This window comes from Phaenicophaeus curvirostris, chromosome 5 (assembly GCF_032191515.1).
Source record: "Phaenicophaeus curvirostris isolate KB17595 chromosome 5, BPBGC_Pcur_1.0, whole genome shotgun sequence".
Classification (NCBI taxonomy): domain Eukaryota; kingdom Metazoa; phylum Chordata; class Aves; order Cuculiformes; family Cuculidae; genus Phaenicophaeus; species Phaenicophaeus curvirostris.
The window spans coordinates 52,762,370-52,782,809 of NC_091396.1; the positions used below are offsets into that span (position 1 = coordinate 52,762,370).

At 38.1% G+C, this 20,440-nt stretch overlaps 1 protein-coding gene across 16 annotated transcripts in view; it reads left to right on the plus strand.

Moving 5' to 3' along the window:
* UNC79 (unc-79 homolog, NALCN channel complex subunit) overlaps positions 1–18,586 on the plus strand; it is a 116,973-nt gene extending 98,387 nt beyond the window's left edge. For 6 of the 16 annotated variants that reach the window (XM_069858674.1, XM_069858668.1, XM_069858676.1 and 3 more), the window contains 7 exons: positions 1,353–1,442; positions 5,598–5,773; positions 7,447–7,633; positions 9,031–9,228; positions 11,329–11,406; positions 16,403–16,444; positions 17,136–18,581. In XM_069858674.1, the coding sequence (XP_069714775.1) occupies positions 1,353–1,442; positions 5,598–5,773; positions 7,447–7,633; positions 9,031–9,228; positions 11,329–11,406; positions 16,403–16,444; positions 17,136–17,336 (972 nt within the window). In that variant the 3' untranslated portion in view covers positions 17,337–18,581. Of the gene's footprint in view, positions 1–1,352; positions 1,443–5,597; positions 5,774–7,446; positions 7,634–9,030; positions 9,229–11,328; positions 11,407–16,402; positions 16,445–17,135 lie in introns of all 16 variants that reach the window. The other 10 variants (XM_069858667.1, XM_069858669.1, XM_069858673.1 and 7 more) reach the window with 5 other exon arrangements.
* Positions 18,587–20,440: the final 1,854 nt, after the last annotated feature.

A 20,440-nucleotide genomic window follows, 5' to 3' on the forward strand; every position in this document is an offset into this window, starting at 1 on the left:
AATTATGGCTTAATAATTTTGTGGTTAAAACTAAATCTTGTTAATTTGTATACTCAGATATGGTAGTCAGCTTCTGTGCTTCAGAGTGTCAGTAGTTGAATAGAGGTCAAAGAAGAGTACCTTTCCCCTGTAAACTTTACTGGGATGTTTTGCCCTGAGCCTGTGACTCTGGGTACAGTAATTCTTGGCAACTTCAAAAAAGATACCTAATTTGATAATTTCATCATACAGACTCTGAAGTTAAGCATTGCTTTTACTTTGCCCCGAAGAATCAGGCATTCACTGTTCCCCTTGAATTCAGCTAGCAGTATCTCCACCTCAGATTATTAATATGTAGACAGTTCACCTTATACCTAGTGGGTCAGTCATATCGCCTTCTGAAAGCTTCTCTCCGGGGTTCTCTGGTCTGTTTGAAGCCTTTATTTAATCTGGCACCTTTGTTCTGTTGATGGCTTTGTGCACCTTGGGCACATCTTGTACTAGCCAAAGGCCAGATTTGCATTTGTCACTGTGTTCCAGGAAAAGGATTATGAAAATTTGTACTGTGGGATTACAACAAGCACCACATTGACTCCTTCTGTTTTCCTTTCGGAGTTGCTCTGGCACGGGTAATATCTCAGTGCTTACACCTTTATGGTCAAACTGGAACAGTTAAGGAAGGATTTCATTTATCCCTTATAGTCCTTGCCTCCCCTTTTGAAAATTGTAAATATCTTAAGCGCCATTAGAATGCTGCATTTTGAATTATTTTGCTACGGGAATATTTCAGAAACATCTGTTAAAAAAAAGTAACAGTTAAACTTCAGTGATGTTCATCTTAGGGATGCTTACACATAAAATAACTGAAGCTAGTCATTTAAACTGTTTTTTCATTATGATTAATATGAACATAATGGTATCTGTGTCTGTAACTGAATTCTGTTTTCTGGGATTGTAGCTGTTCGGTTCCACTTGCAGAAATGCTCAGCTGCTTAAAGAACTGAATTGTTAAGCTCTCATCAGCTTTTTAAGACACTGATTCTGAACCACTGTAAATTTCAGGATGATGTGACAAGAATATTCTTGAATGTTTCATCAGTTAATCTTTTTTTGCTGTCACAGATAAGAATATTTTATGATGTAGGAAGACACTACAGTGCCTGGGCTGTCTTTTTATACTGTCATCAGATAAGAGGGAATATTAGAGTGAAAAGAAAAACATCAAAGAATACCTCCTACTTAAAGTAATCTAACTAAAGAGTAAAATAAAGAACTTGAGACAGACAAATTGTGTTCTGATGGACAGGATACAAAGATAAAAACACAAACACATTCAAAATCTGGTATTTAAACATAGTTCTTTTATGTTCTAGTGTGGAACAGCAGCAATGGAATGCATGAGGCAGTATGTTGGGGAAGTGCTGGATTTCATTGCGGATATGCATACCTTAACCAAATTAAAGGTTGGTTCTTGGTATATATTGATCTCAAGTTTATGTACTTTTTTGACAAGAAAATGTTTTCTGTAATGAACCTGCCTGGGAGAAATGATTGGAAGTCTTTGAGTGTGACCAACAGATTTTTTTTTTTCTTTTTAAAAAAATATTACTGCTATGGATTAGACACCTCGGGGAATCAGTAAAAAGTACCTTATGCAATGTGGAAATGGAGGCTGATTCAAAAGATAGCAAGCACATAATAGAAATGCAGGCTTGATCTTTCTGAAGTGTTGATAATAAGTTAATGTCATACCAAAATCACTGTGAGAAGTGGACATGTTTAATATAACGCACAGAAACATAAAACTCCTTGCTTGTACAGCTGATTACTCACTTCTAGAACAATCCTATGTCTCTTATATGCACAAACAGACCCTTAAGTTAAATGGAAGTTCAGAGATTATTAAAATGTAGTAATTGACCTAAAAAAAAGGAGGGGGAAAAGCAGGAGGAGAGTCCTTTTCCTTATGGATGCTGTTGTTTTCATTGTCAGGTTATAGTCAGTTGAGGTGGGGAAAATGAAGTAGTTCTTACCTCTGTAGTCCAAACTGCTCTTTGGTTTCTCTCCATTAGTTTGATGCCTAATTGTAAAAGAAGTGATAGGAAAGTACTTCTGTCAACGTTAAATATTTTATTTAGGAGTTAATTTCATGAAAACATCCCAGTAATAACTAGCTAAGCTAATCAAAATCCGGAATTTCTGTTTTATAGCGGAAGCCAGTGTCTATTAAATTTCCTACAAATTGAAAATTATTTTAGATATCTTAGAAAAGAACTAGGCTAAGTAACATTGCTGTAGTATAATAAGGAATTAATAGAAGTGTAGCTGTTTCATTTGTTAGCAGCGCAGCATCTATTGTTAATAGCTCAAATAAAGAATTAATGTACTATTTCAGCTAATATATCACTGGAATCCATAATGTTGTGGTGGGTGCAATATTTAACATAACACTATCCCATTAGGTAGTTTTATTGTTCCATCTGAAGCTGAGTACTGTGTGACCCATGAGCTGGAGGTGAAACTTTGGTGGTTAAAATCATCCTTTTTGTAGAGGGAAAACACCCTCTACCCATAGGTGGAACCATCTATCACTTCTCAATGCCTGGCAAAGTTAGAGCGCAGTTTTTTAGGCTACACACCAGTGCCTTGCACAAGGGTGGATTTCCTTCACATGAAACGAAGGCAGAGGTGTGACTAGGCCTTGGTGCTTTTAACTTCTGCAAAGCTGGCAAGACAAAAGAATGATGTGGCAGTGCAGTAGAGGGACTATTACAGATATGGAGGAGAGCCTGTGCTGTGAAAGATGCAGCCAGTTCTGAAATCTGGCAGCAGAGTTTTAGTCCTTGTATATCAGCAACGTGGTGATCCAAGGGGAAATTCGTCAGCTGAAACAGGTCATGTCTAGCTGCTGTTATGTTACCTAAAGCTCACCTGACAAATAGAGAAAAATAGTGCATCTGATAATAAAAAGTGTTGATGGTCTGTTTTCCTGATAAATCGTCACAGCGTTTCCCTGAAAAGGACCCAGTCTACTGCACCAGTCCTCTGCTTTAGGTTGGTTTTAGTGGTTCATGCCACAAGTTCATTTGAGTGTTCTGTGGCAGGCAAGACAGAGTACATGATAACCCATAGTGAATTTTGATACTGGAGTTTATTTATGAAGCAATGAGATGAGAACTTAACACCCTACTAGTTTTTTGCACGCTGATTTTCTCATTGTCCGCCTGTCCTCTCTGCTGCCTCATGCCCCAGAGGGGACACTACTACAAGTTAATAATGCTTACCACAAAGTAAGAAGAGTCCCAACTAAACTGAAACTCGTGTCTCTTGAAACTCACAGTAACTTTGTTTTATTGCACCAAATATCCCTTCTGTTAAGTTCTTACCTTGTTGGTCATATGCCTTGAATCCCACTGAGTTTAAAAAAATTACTCTAATAAGGGAAGCAGCCTTTTGTGCTGCAGTCAAAATGTACTTCAAAGCACAAACTTAATTAATCTTTTTCAGCTGAATTGGATTGCCTTCCCACTCTATCTTTTATTCACCCATTCCTCTTACATTTCAGACCTGCTTTCAGAATAGGTAGGCAAATGAATCATAAATGAGGGAGAGATACATCTGGTTTGCCAGTTCCACAGAAAACCATGAACTTATCTGAAAGCAGGAAAATTTATTTATAAATACTTGCAGGTATCCTTTCTCCTGTGTAAATGTTTCTGTAGAAAGCTGTCTGTCATTTCACTTTTTCCTTCTGCCCCTTCTCCCTTGTAGTCTGATTTTTAGGAATGTTCTTAACAATGCTGCTGTCTTGTAAGATGATGATTTCTTATGGTCAGTAGGACTATTTATTTATTTATTTTTAATACAAAGATATCAGTAGAATGTGAAATAAAACCCAGTTCTTCACTTTTGTGTTTTGAAATTAGATAACAAGCTTCCCAAATTTGTAGTGTGGCCATTTAAAACTAAATCAGAACATAATGGGCTAAAATTTCACGATGATTTTATTTAGCCATGTAGTACAAGAATCTGACAACAGGATTAATGTCATAGAATAGTTAAATATGACCATAATTTTATGTATTATAAGAACTAAGCTTTGGTTGCCTTTGGAAAATGAAAAGGCAGCTCTTATTTAAGCAGACCAGATAAACTTATCCTGTGGTTCTAACATAGCTAGAAAATATTTGTAAGCATTTCTAAGTTTACAAGTAGTCAGAACTTTAAACAAATTCATGGCATCTAGATTCAAATTCTTGTGAGCTGATTTAATATACTTACATAGCTTGTATTTTATTAACAGATGTTCCTAGGAAGTGAATCTTAAGGTTATCCAGTTTCTTACCACGAGTATGTATTGTCCACAGCATCTGGACTACCAAACTAACACAATGAATACTATGATTTATATGACCAACAGCAAAAGTTACTCTTGGTTTTCAAATTTTGAAATTTCTACTCACAGTAGAAATTCAGTGAACAGGAATAGTTCAAGCTGTTTATTCATTTCCAGTGTCCTATTTTGCGTGTCTCAGAACAGGTTCTTTGAAAGAGGTTAATTATTTTTAGTCCTGCGTATTATAAATTATTGCATTATAAAATTGGTATAAATGTTAATTCTCAACATAATCACATTCAAATTTATGGTTTCTGTTGAGTTTATTATCTTTTTTCCCCTTGGGATAGCAATGTAATTGGTAAAGCTAAGTAAGGTTTTATTTAGAAAATGCCACCATTTTTGAGGAGGTATGATCTATCTGCCTGCATACCTGTCTATCCTTATTACCTGGCTCTTTAACAAAGTCAGTAGATATTCATGCTGGTACTCTTTTTCCCTTGGAAGAGACTTCAAGTAAGCGATTTTCTATGTTACTGGGATCAGATACTCATCTGTTATAAAATATTATTGGTCCACCGATTTTTATCTTATTATAATAATTTAATAACTAATGACCTAGATTTTCTTGTCCAAAGCATATGGCTCTCCTTAAAGCAAGGAAATGCAGTCATATTCTGTTAGTGTAGTAGCAGAAGGCAATGAAAAGTTAGCTTAATTAGAAATACACAAGTATCTCAAGAAGCACCAACGAAACATTACATAGAGCTGACCAATCAATAATGAGTTATCTTTTCAGGCATAAATATTTGCATGTTTCTTGATTAAAGGTAGAGTAGTGCAACAGAATCGTGTTGCCAGTGAGTGAATGACTGACAGCTTGTTCCTGTACATGTAAAGAGTATTGCACAAGGAAGGCCTTTCCTGCCCAGGAGCTATCTTGTTAAGTGGTTAGATTCTTTCATCTCCACTTAAGTTGTCTGGATATGCAACCATTAGTTTATATTCATCAGCTTTTGAGTTTGCTGATACAAAAGATGCCCATACATTTTGCACAATTCCTATTTTGTGCAGGCTCTTGAAAATGTGGCCCTTCTTGGAAAGATCTGCTTTGTAAAGCAGAAAATATAGAGACTGGAGAATTTTAAAAAAGCTGTTTCTTGAGTTTTGTTCTTTAGTTTTGCAGAGACAGCTAGAGATCCTGAGAAGGGAAATGAAATGGAATGTGCTATTGCTCAGAAGAACTTAGCTTCAGATAGGAAATCAGATCTTTGCCTTACAGAGTCACATGAAGACTTGTTCTCAGCCACTGCATGAAGACACATTTGGTGGACATCTGAAAGTTGGTTTAGCTCAGATTGCTGCTATGGAAATCACACGGGGAAACCACAGAGACAATAAAGCTGTGATCCGATATTTGCCTTGGCTTTACCATCCTCCTTCGGCAATGCAACAAGGGTGAGAATGCTTTTCCAGAAAAAGGAATATCAAAATGAGTTATAAATCTTCACAAAATTCTGTGTTTATGGCTAGATTCTATAGACCTGTGGTGGGGAATGGTGGCTATGGTACATTGAAATGAATGGTCAGCAGCTCCCTGATCCTTAGCTGAGGAGTTCATCGATGCAATATTTAGGTTATGTGCCAAAGGAAGAGTGGAGGTAACTCCATTGGCTTAACTGAAGTTACCCTGGAAATTAACTTGATTCTTGATCTAGGTACAGATAGTGAAAAGTACTTGATCAGTCCTAGAATTATAGAAAATGTGTTGGGAGTTACAGAATACAATAGGAATTGTCCTTTGAAACTATGGAGTACAAATTAATGAGAACTGTAAGTGTAAGCATATTGATATGATGATAAAAAGACTAACTTCGTCTGGTTAAAGTCAGATGAGAGAAATCTGGCTCATCAAGATGTGCTTTATCCTTTTTCACTTTGAGAAATCCTGATCTACATTGTTTTGTCTTCGAAAAGAAAGGAGATATTGTCCTTTGTCTTACAGTGACAAAAATCAAGATGTTTTGAGTGTAGATTATTGGACTGTGTTTCAACAAACCTGTATTCTTGGTCCAGCTTTGTCCCAGACTACCTGCCCCAGGATTCTGGGGACTGAGCTGCTTAGGCTCCAATCCTGTAGATACATCTGCACGTACCTTTATGTAGAGAATATGAGTTTTGGAAATACGGGGTTATCTCCTTGCACTTTAGTTGCTTGCATGTAAAAAAAAAAGACTACGTGTTCTGAGTTGAAGGTAGTGAATTCCTTTAAGACCCCATAGGTGCTTGAGGAAGAGCATCATATCAGAGTCTGATAAAGAGAAAATAAATAAATGGAACTCCTCTTTGGTGCTATGAGTCCTTGACAATGACATCAAATTAGAAATAAAAAAAAATTACTAGAGTGACCCAGTAAGTAGTTGATTGAAAAACAATTAAACAATTATTTTTTATCTCTGTTTATGAATTCAGATGAGTATGTAATTTGAACTTGGTGGCAGCAGGAGGGAAGATAAGATGACACCATAAAATTGTTACTCCTTTTTAGATTATATATGCACATTGCTTTACAATTAAACATTGTACTAGATAGTGGGTGAATAATTAAATGTAACAAAAAGCATAGTCCCTGCCCTCAAAAGTGTGCAGTCCAAATGTCCATGGAGAGGCTAAGCAAAAGAGAAATTAACTCCATTTTACCAAAGGAGAAGTGGAACACAGGGGAAGTAAGGAATGGTGCTTGGGAGCTCGCTGTGGAATGCAGTATTTCCTTGTCAGCTGGGTGCTGTCCAGAAGAGCTGGGAAAAGCACTTCTCCTGGGGCAACTCTGCTTATCTGATGATTTCTGTGTAAGGCATCACTGTGTGGAACCAGGGAACCGGGAAATGTGTGAATGTGTTAGCCTTTTATAGAGATAATTTCTTAGACCCAACAAATATGTTGTTTGGCTTGTTAGTGGTACATCAAGTCCAGTAAGTTCTTTGTGGTTCTTGTCCGTCCATAAGCTGTACCAATGATCTGTGCCTCCAGCACACTAAGATGGCATTTGCAAAGTATGGTTAAGGAGACCCCCTGGTTTTGGGGGAAACATAAAAATTAACAGCATTGTGAAATCTACTCTTTCTTGACAGGCCCAAAGAGTTCATAGAATGTGTCTCACACATTCGTTTGCTGTCGTGGCTACTCCTGGGGTCTCTGACACACAATGTTGTTTGTCCAAATTCTCCATCATCTTGCATGCCTATTCCACTGGATGCAGGTTCACAAATTGCTGACCACCTTATTGTTATTCTGATTGGGTTTCCAGAGCAGTCAAAGGTAAGGGATTCTGTGTTTTAAGTGGAGATGTTTATAATATTTGCCTTATTGTTGTAAACAATTACTTGTTTCTTTCTAAGAAAATAAGGAGGAGTAAAACCTTACTGAAACTGGAGATCTAGGGAAATATATCTCTGTAGTTTTTCTTGTATAGATGCTTCTTCACGCTTAAAAACTGGTGATGAAATCACTACAACTAAGGTCTGATTTCAAAATGCCTCAGCACAGAACTCGGAAAGGAAAAACTGAATTCCAGATTGAATCTTTAACAATGGCCATCTCTATAGCAAATCTCTAGAAAATTATTTGTTCTATAGTAGAACTGGGTAACCTATAAATAATGTGATCAAATTTAATTACAAACGGGGATTTTTCAAGCACAACTTGTGCAGAGCACCTTCAGAAAGAAAGAAGAGTTATTGCACATCATAAGCCATTTGTGACATTAGTTTAATGCAGATATAACAGCACTCTTTGACACCGATTGGGTTTTTATTAGCAACAGAAGAATGATCACACATCTACCTTGTATGCAAAATCCCTCTTTCTTGCCCCTCACCTGGCCAAGACACTTGGTGCTTCCCATTCATTTCTTTGGACTTTTTTTGCTCTTTCAAATACCTCTTTCCAGTTACTAAGCAACCATTGCAATATTTGGTGCAGTCATACTGCCACAAACCATGAATAACTGTTGCATTTCCAAATTGAGGAAACATCCCTGAACAGAAGCGTCTTTCTTGTAATGAAATAGTTAATGTCTGGCACTGCTGGAGGCTCAGATACTATATTATACAACATGTATTAGCAAAGAGCCATCCTTGACTATGCAAAATGAATTCTTTTGTTAGCTTTCCAAAACTTACTTTCCTTGACTGTGGGCAGTTCTATCCCAGAGAGGTGGAAATGGACCACAAATTAACAGAGCAGATGTAAGATGATGTATTTTGCATTATGGCCTTCCGTTCAGGTGATCAGAATCTGAATGATTCACCCCAGCTGCATCTTTGAAATGGGGATTTGTACGTGCTGGAGCCTCTATGCCTTCTGCAGATTCCAATGGAGTTTTCCATCAAGAAAGTCTCAGCTAGTCCTGAATAGCTGTTCTGCAAAACTAACCTTTCCTTTAAAGGGACTGACTTCAATGCCATGCACTAAGATTGCATGGAAATGTGTGTTTGCAAATGCGTTTTTTAGTTTGTAAATGTAAGAACAGCTTTTAAACATGGAGAAGATCTTATCAAGTGTGTTTGACTTAGTAGTCAGAGGGATACGTGGGAAAGAGGGGCAAGAGTGCACAGTGAGATGTGTGACCAAGGAGGGCTTTGATGAAAGCCCCTGCACTATATCCCAATACACTTACTTAAATAAGTATTTTCCTCTATTTCCCATTTCTACAGACGTCTGTTCTGCATATGTGTTCCCTCTTCCATGCATTCATATTTGCCCAGCTCTGGACAGTGTATTGTGAACAAACAGCCGTAGCTCCGACAGTCCAGAATCAGAATGAATTTAGCTTTACAGCAATCCTTACAGCCCTGGAGTTCTGGAGCCGAGTGACACCTAGCATCCTTCAGCTAATGGCACATAACAAAGTGGTGAGTCATGTGCTGTGTACGGATTTAGTACAGATTAAACTAGGAGAGCTTGGCTTTGTTCCAGCGTTTCAGTGGAATGCATCGAACTGTGAATAGTGTCATAAAGCAACTTTGATGCTTTTGAGAAATTAAAGGGAAAGCTAATTTGTAGTGGTTTAACCCCACAGTGGGCTTGAAACAGGATCTAGCTAGGATCTGTCTGGAATGGAATCAAGAGCTAGAGTTGCTGGTCGTTGGATTAAGGACTCCCTGCATCGTGTCTCATTTTATATATCTTCTCGCTTTTTGTAGCGGTCCTATTGTTTCTTTTGATTCTGTCTTACTGGAGCAACTCAATGTTTTAGAATAATCCTGTGAATATCCATTTGAATATATTTTATCATGCAGTGGTTAAAAAAAAAAATACACAAATGCTGGTACTTGACTCCTCATAACTCATTGGTTACTCATCGAAGCAACCTACATAAATATCTCTGGAAACATTTTTGAGTAATGAATGACTTCAAGGAGGTATCTCTGGAGATAAGATTTTAAATGGAAATGTTTGGTGCAGAAGTCATCTAGAGCATTTTTTTGAAATAGCTTTTAAGCATTTATTTATTTCAGCTGCTCACTGCTGTTTGAGCAACTTCATACAATGAGAACCCAAAGGGGTTCCAGCAGCCTTCTCATAGGTCCTAGCTTCACTTCCCATTGACTGATGATTCTCTGTGCCTGCAGGCTTAGGGTTGAGAGTTTGTTTCTAATGGGTGAGATGCATTGCATTTCCCACTTCCCAGAAAGTAATGAAAAGTCCATCATGACTCGTAAAAACTTCTTAACTTCATTTGAGATGGTTACTAGTAGCTCTGGCTCTCCAGAACCTGAGCTTTCCAAGAACCAAGCTTTTTGAGTAAGAAAGAATGTATATGGCCCACTCCTTCTTAAGTCAGTTTTTTCCCCCCCTTTTTTTTAAACAGAGACCTTCAATCTACATGGAAATTATTTTATGTAATTCCCTTTTCCCCATATGAAACATCCTTCACCCCAGGTAGATCTTGAATATCTTTGAACCACTTACTCTTCCCTTATGTCTTGTTGGGCAAGGACCACCTAAAGCTATTTTAAAAATATGTTTTAGCCTCTGACATCTAGTGAGGTCTCTGTGGTTGACAAACTACTGTTGGGATCAGTAGTTCATGAAGATTTATTTGAATGAATGGGAAATGTGCTTAATGCTTCTACCTAGCCAGTTGTTTAGTCAGACGTAAAGGCTTCTTGTCAAGCCTTAGGACAAGAATATGACCTGGAAGTCTGAAGTTCCAGTCCTTATTCTGAAAGTATCTCATTATGTTATTAAACTCTCTGCCTCAGCTATTGCTCTGTGAAATGTAGATAATAATACTTGCCTGTCTCACAGGGGTGTTGTGAGGTTAATTAGTTAGTGTTTGTAAAGCGCTTTGAAGATGAAAAGCAATACATAAAAAGCTAAGTTTATTATTATCGAGGGGAATTTACACCAAGTTCAGACAGGCATTGTAAATACTTAACTCTGGCTTAGAGTATTTGTCTTGTACCTATGAATTTACACAATATAAGCCAAAACAAGCTGTCTACTACCAAATAATTGATATTTGCATCTGTCATACTTCATGGTACAAAATGAAAGAATTATGGACTAGCTGCCAGTTCTGAACAATAAATTGTCTTTTGATGGGGTAAAAAAAAAGATGGTTTTGTGAGGATGTTAATTTTCAAAGATTCAGTAAATAAAAATATCAATTTCTGACACACTGATTGATGAGAACTACACAGCAAAGGCATGTAGAAGGATTTATGATGATGTTTTGATGTGCGATATGAATTAAAATGCCTCAGACACTTTGAAATATTTAGCAGATAGGTGTTGCTGCATCAGGGGAAAACTAAACAAAGAAAAAAGCGTTTTGTGTGCTCATGTAATATTTAATCTTATATGTCAGTAGTTAATAAATATATATGTAGTGATTCAGTATCATTGCCAAGCAAATACAGGAAGATTTTGAGAGTCTGTTAGCTTGGTTTACAGCACTGTTATGCTGGACGCTAACTTGTTTTTATGCTTGATTTTGTTTTTTCAAGATGGTGGAAATGGTGTGTCTGCATGTGATTAGTTTAATGGAGGCTTTACAGGAATGCAACTCTACTATCTTTGTTAAGGTAGGTGTACCACACCGTGAATATTCAGTTAATGACATTGCCTGCCTGTTGTGATTTCTATATTGTCCTCTGCTTCTCCTTCCACTCAAAAACTAAAAGTGAAAGAAGCTGAGAATGAATACTAATGCAAAAATAAAACTTAGTAGAGCATAATGAAAAATGAAATCTCTTAAGAAGTAAGACCAGACCATAATTACAAGGGCATGTAGTGATAGGACAAGGGGGAATGGGTTTAAATTGATGGGAAGAAGATTCAGACTAGGCATTAGGAAGAAATTCTTGACCCTGAGGGTGGCGAGGCACTGGCACAGGTTGCCCAGGGAAACTGTGGCTGCCCCATCCCTGGAGGTGTTCAAGGCCAGATTGGATGGGGCCTTGGACAGCCTGGGCTGGTGGGAGGTGTGCCTGCCAGTGGCAGCGGGGGGTTGGAACTGGATGATCTTTAAGGTCCCTTCCAACCCAAACCATTTTATGATTCTATGATAATCTGGAATCCAAGTTCTCCTGATTTTTTTGAAATGAACTCCTGCTTTCCATTGTTGTGGTGGTGTTATTCCTCTAATAGACTTGACTGGTGTCATTGACTTGGCGAACCTCTAGGTATTGTCTGAATTTTCAGCCATTCTGTAAATTTTAATCATTATAGGTCCTTTGCAGATAACCTAACTGTGAAAATCACAATGGTTTTCTCATTATTATGTGTCTACATACTAGAGAGTCAAATATTATTTGATAGCACATCTTCTTCCCGTAGGATGTGTAACAGGGTGTTCTTCGGTTAGAGAAACAAATCCTGCATGCTCCATTCATGTAAAATTCTTTTTTTTGGAAATCAGTGGCCAGTCTCCTATAGGTCACCAGTGTTTTTAGAACAGAGTCCCAAAGGATTAGGGTAACCTTATAAGCATAAATTGATTTTACTTGCCTTTTTCACATGTTTTCCCATTGCATTGTTCTAAAGGGAGTTTTCACTTAAAATATCAACAAATCAAGTAGTGCACTCTGAATGTAACCAAAATATGTTAGTTTATATAATTCTTCTGTTGCCTTAGAAGAAATTGTTAACTGTTGCTTTACTCTAGTCTTCTATGGTCAAGCAAGAATTGAAAATCACATGGCTAAAATACAAGGTGTTGATGTCAACTGGCATGAGAATATTCACATTCACGGTGAAAACAGATTCGTAGTCAGTAATGATTTGATTCAGTACAGATACTCTTTTACTATAGGGTGTTAAAGTGGTTATGGCTGTCTCGGAAGATGTATGGACTTGTCTTTCAGAAAGTCCAGGATGTCCAGAATTTGAAAAGGATGAAGAACGGCTGTGCAGAGAGAGGCATTTAGGCCTAAATTCTTGTCACATTCCAGATGAATGCTTTCAGAAGGTTATATTTGAGAATATATATCAATAATATGCTAAATCCGTTTAAAGGGACTTTGTTGTTACTACAAAATCAAGCCTATAAACCTATGAGATTCAGAGTTAAGGTGCTCAGGTTTTTTTTCATGGTGAGTGGATGGGAGATGGAAGAGGTAAATCTGGGCGATAAATCTCTTTTACTTAGCCCTAAATTGAAATCCTGCAGGAACCGTATACATAATAATATTACAGGATATGTAGTCCTGGGTTACTAATATTTTTTTCAAAACTGACTAATTATAAAAGTATTGTAGATCTGAAATGTAAGTGCCATGAACTGGGGAAAGACTCACTGTATGTGTAAAGTCCTTCGAAGAGGTAGAAGTGTAAAGCTTATTCACACAGGAACCAGTATGAGGGTGGTATGTGTATAACTAGAAAAAAGACCAACTTTGAGACTGTTTCTGCTTCAGTGGCTGTGAAGAAGCTCTTAACTTTGTTACTCCTACTTCAGAAGTCTGCAAGGATGACAATTCTTTGAATATTAGTTGACTGGGCAGATTTTTTGTAGCTTGCTCTATTCTAGACAATGTTTTATTGCCCTGCCTTTGATAATGAAACAAATTTATCTTGTGCTTTGAAGCTTTTTTTATTATTACTTTAGATATAAGACTTTCAAACAAGGTTAAGTTTTCACTGAAGAAAAGGACATGGTGTAGTGAGAGAGATGTTTTAATATAGAACATTCTTAACACTCTTTTGGAGATTCATTCAGCAAAATTAATAATTCCCAATGGCTTCCTCTTGTAACTGATGAGAGTAGCACTGGTAAATCCTGACCATTTATCATTCTTATAATCATATTTAATGCAATGTCTTCTGTTCCACCAAAGGAATCAGGTGCTGCAAAAACTTCATTTCTTAATGAACTCATTGCATGATTCAACACACACACACACATGTATTTTTTAATGCACCACAGCAGAAGATAGAGCATGTCACATGATGCCAGGCGATTTATGGGATAGCTGTCCTAGGTGGCCGTTTTCTGTATGAAAAGTGGGGGGGAAATATGTTCTAAAACAAGTGAGAAAAGAAGATGTAAACAATTCAATTATCCTTCACTGAAAGAAGGGCTTTCTTTAAGGTGGTGATAAGCACTTCTTCATCTCCTCCTTGTGTGGTGCTGTGAGGTTTCCTCCTCCTAGTACTGTGTTGACTTTTGCTATTGAACTAAACTCACACTGATAGCATTGAGACATGTTTTGATTGCTTCCTGTAGTCTTTAAGCCATTTGCTATATTCTCAGAGGATATTTTTTGGATCTGATGTTAAACTATCCTTATCAATCTGGCAAGGAAAACAAAATTTCTTTCCTGTGAAAACATTTAAACTGTTATGTATTTATTTTTCTTTCTGAGTTGGAGTGAGAGATATATATTTATACACACGCGTATTTATGCAGTGAATACATACCATGCAGTGAATACATACCACTTATATATTTAATAAATTATATTTTCCTTTGAGGGGAAGTGTTCTGATTCAGGAGGGCTAAAATGAAAGTGTTCAGCTTTCCTTCTGTTTTTTTGTATGTCAAAAGAAGGGGAAACTAGCCATCCCAGGACAGTCATTAATGATGGAGACTGGCTCCTTGGTATGTCTGGGGAATTCGGGAGCCTACAATAGTGAAGGCAGCAGCTAAGCAAACCGCAACATCTTTTCTATAGACTCAGGGATTTTAGGCAGCCCCAGTAGCTGCTGGATAGACTTCTAAAGACCTGGGTAGGCAGCAGAGTTGGAAAGCCAGAAAAGCACAGTGACCAACCTATTCTCCAGCCTGGTTTCCATCAAAACTTGCACTGGAATTAACATAATTCTGTTGAAAATACAAACTCAAAAAAATGTCACTGTCTCACAGCAGTCTGTTCTTCCAGCTGCTCTTTCTAACTAGCTTTTATGTATTTATTCTTTGTGAAGGAAAGGCTGGCTGGGGATTAGGTAATAAAACTCAAGTGCTTCAATAAAAATATCTTCTTGTCTCGTTTATCTAACTGGCAGCTGTTGGGTTTTCTTGCTTGTGCCTGCAGCAGAATGTTGTTTTTTTCCCTGAATGTGTCCAGACCTTGGAAGACATAAGTGATGCTGCAGGACAATGATCCATATCTAACCTTAGACCTGCACAGTGTAGATATCAGTATGAGCTAGTTTCCGTGAGTGCCCTTTATAGTCAGTGGAGATAAACAGATACTTTTGGATGTGATTCATCTTGCTTTGGGACAAGATGAACTGAATATGAGAATTGCTTGATTCTCTTCAGCTGACTCTAAAAGACATCCAGTGCATTGATTCAGATGTAGAGAGTACCTTGAGTTTTATGTCTAGCTTCCCCCCATACTTGACATACTTCTGACACCAGTCTTATCACCACTAGCTAGCTCCATAGGATGTTTGTTAATGCTGGATGAAGTTTTCAGTGACATTTTGTTGATGGCAGTGGGGCATAGAGCATGGCTTCTCAGTATGCTTACCTGTTCCCTTCTCTCCAAAAAATACATCGGGGCTTGCAGTCATGGGATGTTATTAAGCACTTCATTAGTGTGAGATCCCATGACAGGATGTACAGAACTCGCATGTCTGCTGCATCTGGCTGCATTCCGGCTGTTTTGGCATTCATCTGTCTGGAAATGCTGAGGTTTGAATATGGTCCTTCATGTGGTATACTAAGTAATCAGTCCTGACAGAGCTGCATATGATTCTCCAGCAAGCAGCACTGAAATTGGAACAATTATTATTCCTTGCACAAGGGAAACTGTGCTTTATCTGATGTTGTCAGTAGTGATTAGGTTTAACTTGCGGCTCTTCGTAGCATAATTGGCAAATAGCGAATTTTAATGCCATTTGGAGGAACATTTTAGAACAATCACCTCAGTGGTTAAATTAGTATTGGAGAACATAAATACTTCTGCTAGAAATGCCTCTCTGTCTTCCATAAGCTTGTTATGTCATGCCTGCTTGGAAATAAGCATTCTCTGAAGAGCAAGAGACTTGAAATACATATAAATCCATTCATGGGTGACAGATTTACAGGCCTCCTCAAATTGTCATTCTGGATAGTTAGGATTTCCACCTGTGCTCCCAGGCCCAGAAGTCACATTCTACAATGAAATGCTTGTGTGATTAATGGCTTATAAAATGCTGGTTCCCATTTAAATATCTGTCCTATCATTAGGATTTTCTGCTGTGTGTTTTTTCAGTTCTCAATGTGTAACTCACCATGCAGAAAGTTTGCTGTACTTGTTCCAGTATTGCTCACCTGCACATACAGAAACACCCTGACAAGGAAAATAAGAAGTGATTTCCTTTAAAAAGATTTTATTCTGTAATCTCATCATTGTTTTAAATAAAATATCAGTAATCAATGCTGGTGATTCATCAAACTACAAACAAGGGAAGCTGGCTACTTTACCTCCAAGAGTTACCTGCCCCCCAAAATATGCACATTTTCAGATTGTGGTTTAGGCTGTGTCCATTTGGGCAGCTAAATGCGTTAGATATACCCTTCTCTGTCTCACAGTAACTGGATCATGTTTACAGTCACTTCTATAATAACATAACATACCTCTCTTCTTACAGCTCATACCAATGTGGTTGCCAATGATACAGTCAAATCTAAAGGTAAGTTGTTTCTTATCTTTTTATTCTTAGTGTTTTACATTTCTGTACATTCTGAAAATAGAGGTGTGGTCTCCAAATTCTCTGAAAATAGATCACTGTAATATATCCAGAAGCACTGGATGGCTTAGCACTGAAGGTCTTGTGTGTGAGTGTAAACAGAGCATAATCAGTTGAGATACTTGCCCTGTAATCTGTACTGCTCTCCATTTCCCTTCTGAAACACTTTCCTCTAACCAGGTTCTGCAGCAGGGCCTTTCCTGCCTGTTTACTGTGATTAGTTGTTCCCTGGGCTACTGTTTTCTTCATGTTTTAGGCTTGAGAGTCTGCACACAAATCAGGACTGGGCCTCTTGACTCAGGAGGTGGATTTGGGTTCTATAGCAGATATTGTGGGCCTACTTGCATGGGTAGAACTATGCCAGCTGACCCTGCTTGTAAAAGAGAGCAAGGTGGATGAGTATGGTTTGCCAAGGCAGGAGAGTTTTGGTGTTGGAGTTGGTATCAATATGGGGATGCTTCTGTAAGCACGTTTGCCTTTTATGGCAGCACTACAGTGTAATACGTGGAAGAAAGTAATGTGACACTGGGGCAGTGGAGAAACTTTCCCTGGCCAATAACCAGTGCCTTTCACTGTGCTTTATTAATGTATGTATTAAAGGAAAGAAACTGAATGTTTTGCATTATTTCAACAGCATTTGTCTGCTGGGCTCCAGCTACGCCTCCAAGCCATCCAGAGCAATGTCAACCATCATAGCCTAAGGATGCTACAGGGGTCAGGACAAATGAACAATAGCTCATCTGTGCTCCGCAAATGGCTGCAGTGTACCCAGTTTAAAATGGCTCAAGTGGAAATTCAGTCGTCAGAAGCGGCATCTCAATTTTATCCTTTATGATTCATGTAATTTGTTCCAAATGTTCATTTTTAGCCTAGCAATAACAGGGTTAGAGCTGTAAAAGACCTTTTGTATAAGTCAGTATACAGAGTACTGTATCTATACTTTTTAGCCTAGGACAGACTATGGAAAAGCTTATAATGGGTGAAGCTCAGAGCCTGATCCTGCCAGTCTTTAATTACACTTACTCAGGATCAACAGGTTCTCAAGTCAGCATTCATGAACATGTGTTTGCAGGATTTGACTCAAATCTGTCACATTGTACATATCTCTCTGATCATTTAAATATCTTGTTCTTAAATGTTTCTTTACATATTTTTGAAGCTAAGACAAAAATCACTTTTCTTTAACTTATATTTTTTTTAAAAATAGAGTTGTGGGTATTCACAAACACATGGAAATGCTATGTTGCTATTTTTTGATGATAACAAAAGAAAACAGGGTTTTTAGGAATGTTTATAGGAGTTTGGGGGGGGTGTCTTCTTTTTTTTTTTTTTCCGATTCACAGCTGGCAATGCAATAAAACCTGTCACTATAAACCAGTGATGTTCTAATGAGGCTTTTTGTCATCTTCTGGAAAATTAGAAGCTTGTAAGGAGAGTTATTATAAAGTGCACTTAGAAATTAGGTTGTTAAACTGTGCCAATTCATTTGTCTTTTTCTTCAGTACTGTTTTTCAAAACTGCGAAGTCTGATTTATTATTTTTTGAAATACTGCTTTTACTTCATTGATTCTGTGCTGCTCTCCTTTGTAGGTTTCATAGAAGCCTCTTTAATTTTGTGACTACTGTATTGTATTCTTCTGTCAATACTTGTATACAGTGCAATTAAAAATGGATATCCCAGACCTATTCTTATTGATGCCTACAGGAACTCTGTTGCAGACTTCAAGAGGAGTATGATTGGATCTGAATTTTTGCATAATGGCATCTACAAATCACAGCATTTGCATACTTTTGTATTAAACATGATGTTTAGTAATGGATGGGTTTTAATATCACTAAGGGACTCAGCCAAAGCCCGTTGGAATGTAAGGAGACTCAATTAATTCAGTGGATTTTACATAAAATTTTGACAGCACCATGATTTACCTTGTAATTAATACATAAATCTGTGCAATCACAGTTGTGTTTTCTGTCCCTTATTCTCTAATCAGTGCATTACTGGAATACAAACACACATTTAAGATGTGTATTAGAACGCTATTAAATTCTTAGTCTTTTATTACTTCTCTCAGAATCAATGTTTTTCCTCCCTGATTGCATGGAATTGGAAAGGCATACCTGTGAAGAACTGCCTGAGTACATTTCTGCGGTTATGGAGGGTCAATCTTTCCTCAGTGTGTTTAGCAAGGAAAAAATGGAAGTGTTTGCAGATGCCATTAAAAGTACTGTTAGCATGTGCTACCATGCTTAAAAGATGCCTCACTCTGTGTTTTCAGTGGAGAGAAACTGATTTGACTTTCCTTCCTTCTCAGATTCACTTATCAGTATACTCTAAGCTTAAAATGGAACAGTCCATCTAAAAGAAAATCTAAGATTGATTACAAGCTATTTGACTGTAACTGGTTTTGCTTGAGGTCAGCAGAGTTTTTGAGTTGCAGGAAAACATTTTTGTCTTGATGTGAAGATTTATTAAGAGATCCACCAGATGATAATTTCTCAGTGTTTCAGGCATTGTTTTTTGTCATGCTGAATTGAAATTGCATAGACTGGTATGCATTGGTAAGGGAGGGCTTTTTTCCCAAATTTTCATATGGGTGAGAGTGAAACAGAATTTTCCTTTCCCAGCTTTTTACTGGGCTGTGGGAAAGAAAGAACAAAATGATACAGAAATTATTTTGCATGTTCCGATACTTTCTCTTTTCCCTTGTCACTTGCTAATTAGCTAATAATCATTACAGAATCACGGAAGGAGACCTCTGGAGTTCATCTGATCCAAGTCCCCTGCTCAAGCAGGGTCACCTAGAGCCAGTTGTCCAAGACCGTGTCCAGATGGCTTTTGAATATCTCCACAACCTCTCTGGGCATCCTGTGTCAGTGCTTGATCACCCTCAAAATAAAAAAGAGTTTCCTGATGTTCAGGCAGATTCCTGAAGCTGTTCTGGTCAGTAAAGACTAAGGCAAAGGTGGCGTTCAATTTTTCATCCTTTTCCTTGTCTTGTGTAGCCAGGTCCCTTGTCTTACTCTGCATTAGGCCCAAATTCTCCACAGTCTTTCTCTTCTTTTGTCACCTATGCACAGAAACCCTTCTTGTCCTTGACATCTTTTGCAGGGTTCAGATCCTGCTGGGCTTCATCTTTCCTAACTTCGTCACTGGATGATTGAACAGTGTCTCTGTATTCCTCCCAGGATACCCATTCTTGCTTCCACTCTTTGTAGGCTTCCTTTTTTTGTGTTTGAGTTTGGCCAGAAGCTCCTTGTTCATCCACACAGGTCTCCTGGCTTTTTTTTGCCTGACTTCCAACTCACTGGGATGCATCACTCTTGAGCCTGGAAGAGGTTATTTTGAATATTAACCAGCTTTCTTGGGTCCTCCTTTCTTCCAGGGCCTTATTCCATGGGACTCTTCTGAGCAGATTTTTGAAGATGCTGAAGTCAGTTCTACTGAAGTCAAAGTTTGTGAGCTTGCTTTTTACCCTGCTCCCTTCCCCTCTGGATCCTGAACTCCATGATCTCATGGTCACTGCATCCAAGGCTGCCTTCAGCCTTTATATTCCCAACAAGCCCCTTGTTGGTGAATATGAGGTCCAGCAGAGCACCAGTCCTTATTGGCTCTAATCACTTGGGTGAGGAAGTTATCTTTGATGTACTTGGAGACCTTCTGGATTGCTTATGCCGTGCTTTGTTGTCCAATATCAGGGTGGTTGACGTCTTCCATGAGGGCCAGGGCCTGCAAATATGAGGGTGCTTCTAACTGTAGAGAGTCTCGTCTGCTTATTCTTCTGTGTTAAGTGGCCTATAGCAAATATCCACTATGATATCACCCCCTGTCTTTTCTTTAATCCTTACCCATAAGCTCTAAGTTGGCTCCTCATCAATGCCCAGGCAGAGCTCCATGCACTCCAGTAACTCTCACAGAAAGGACAATCCCCCCTCCTTGTC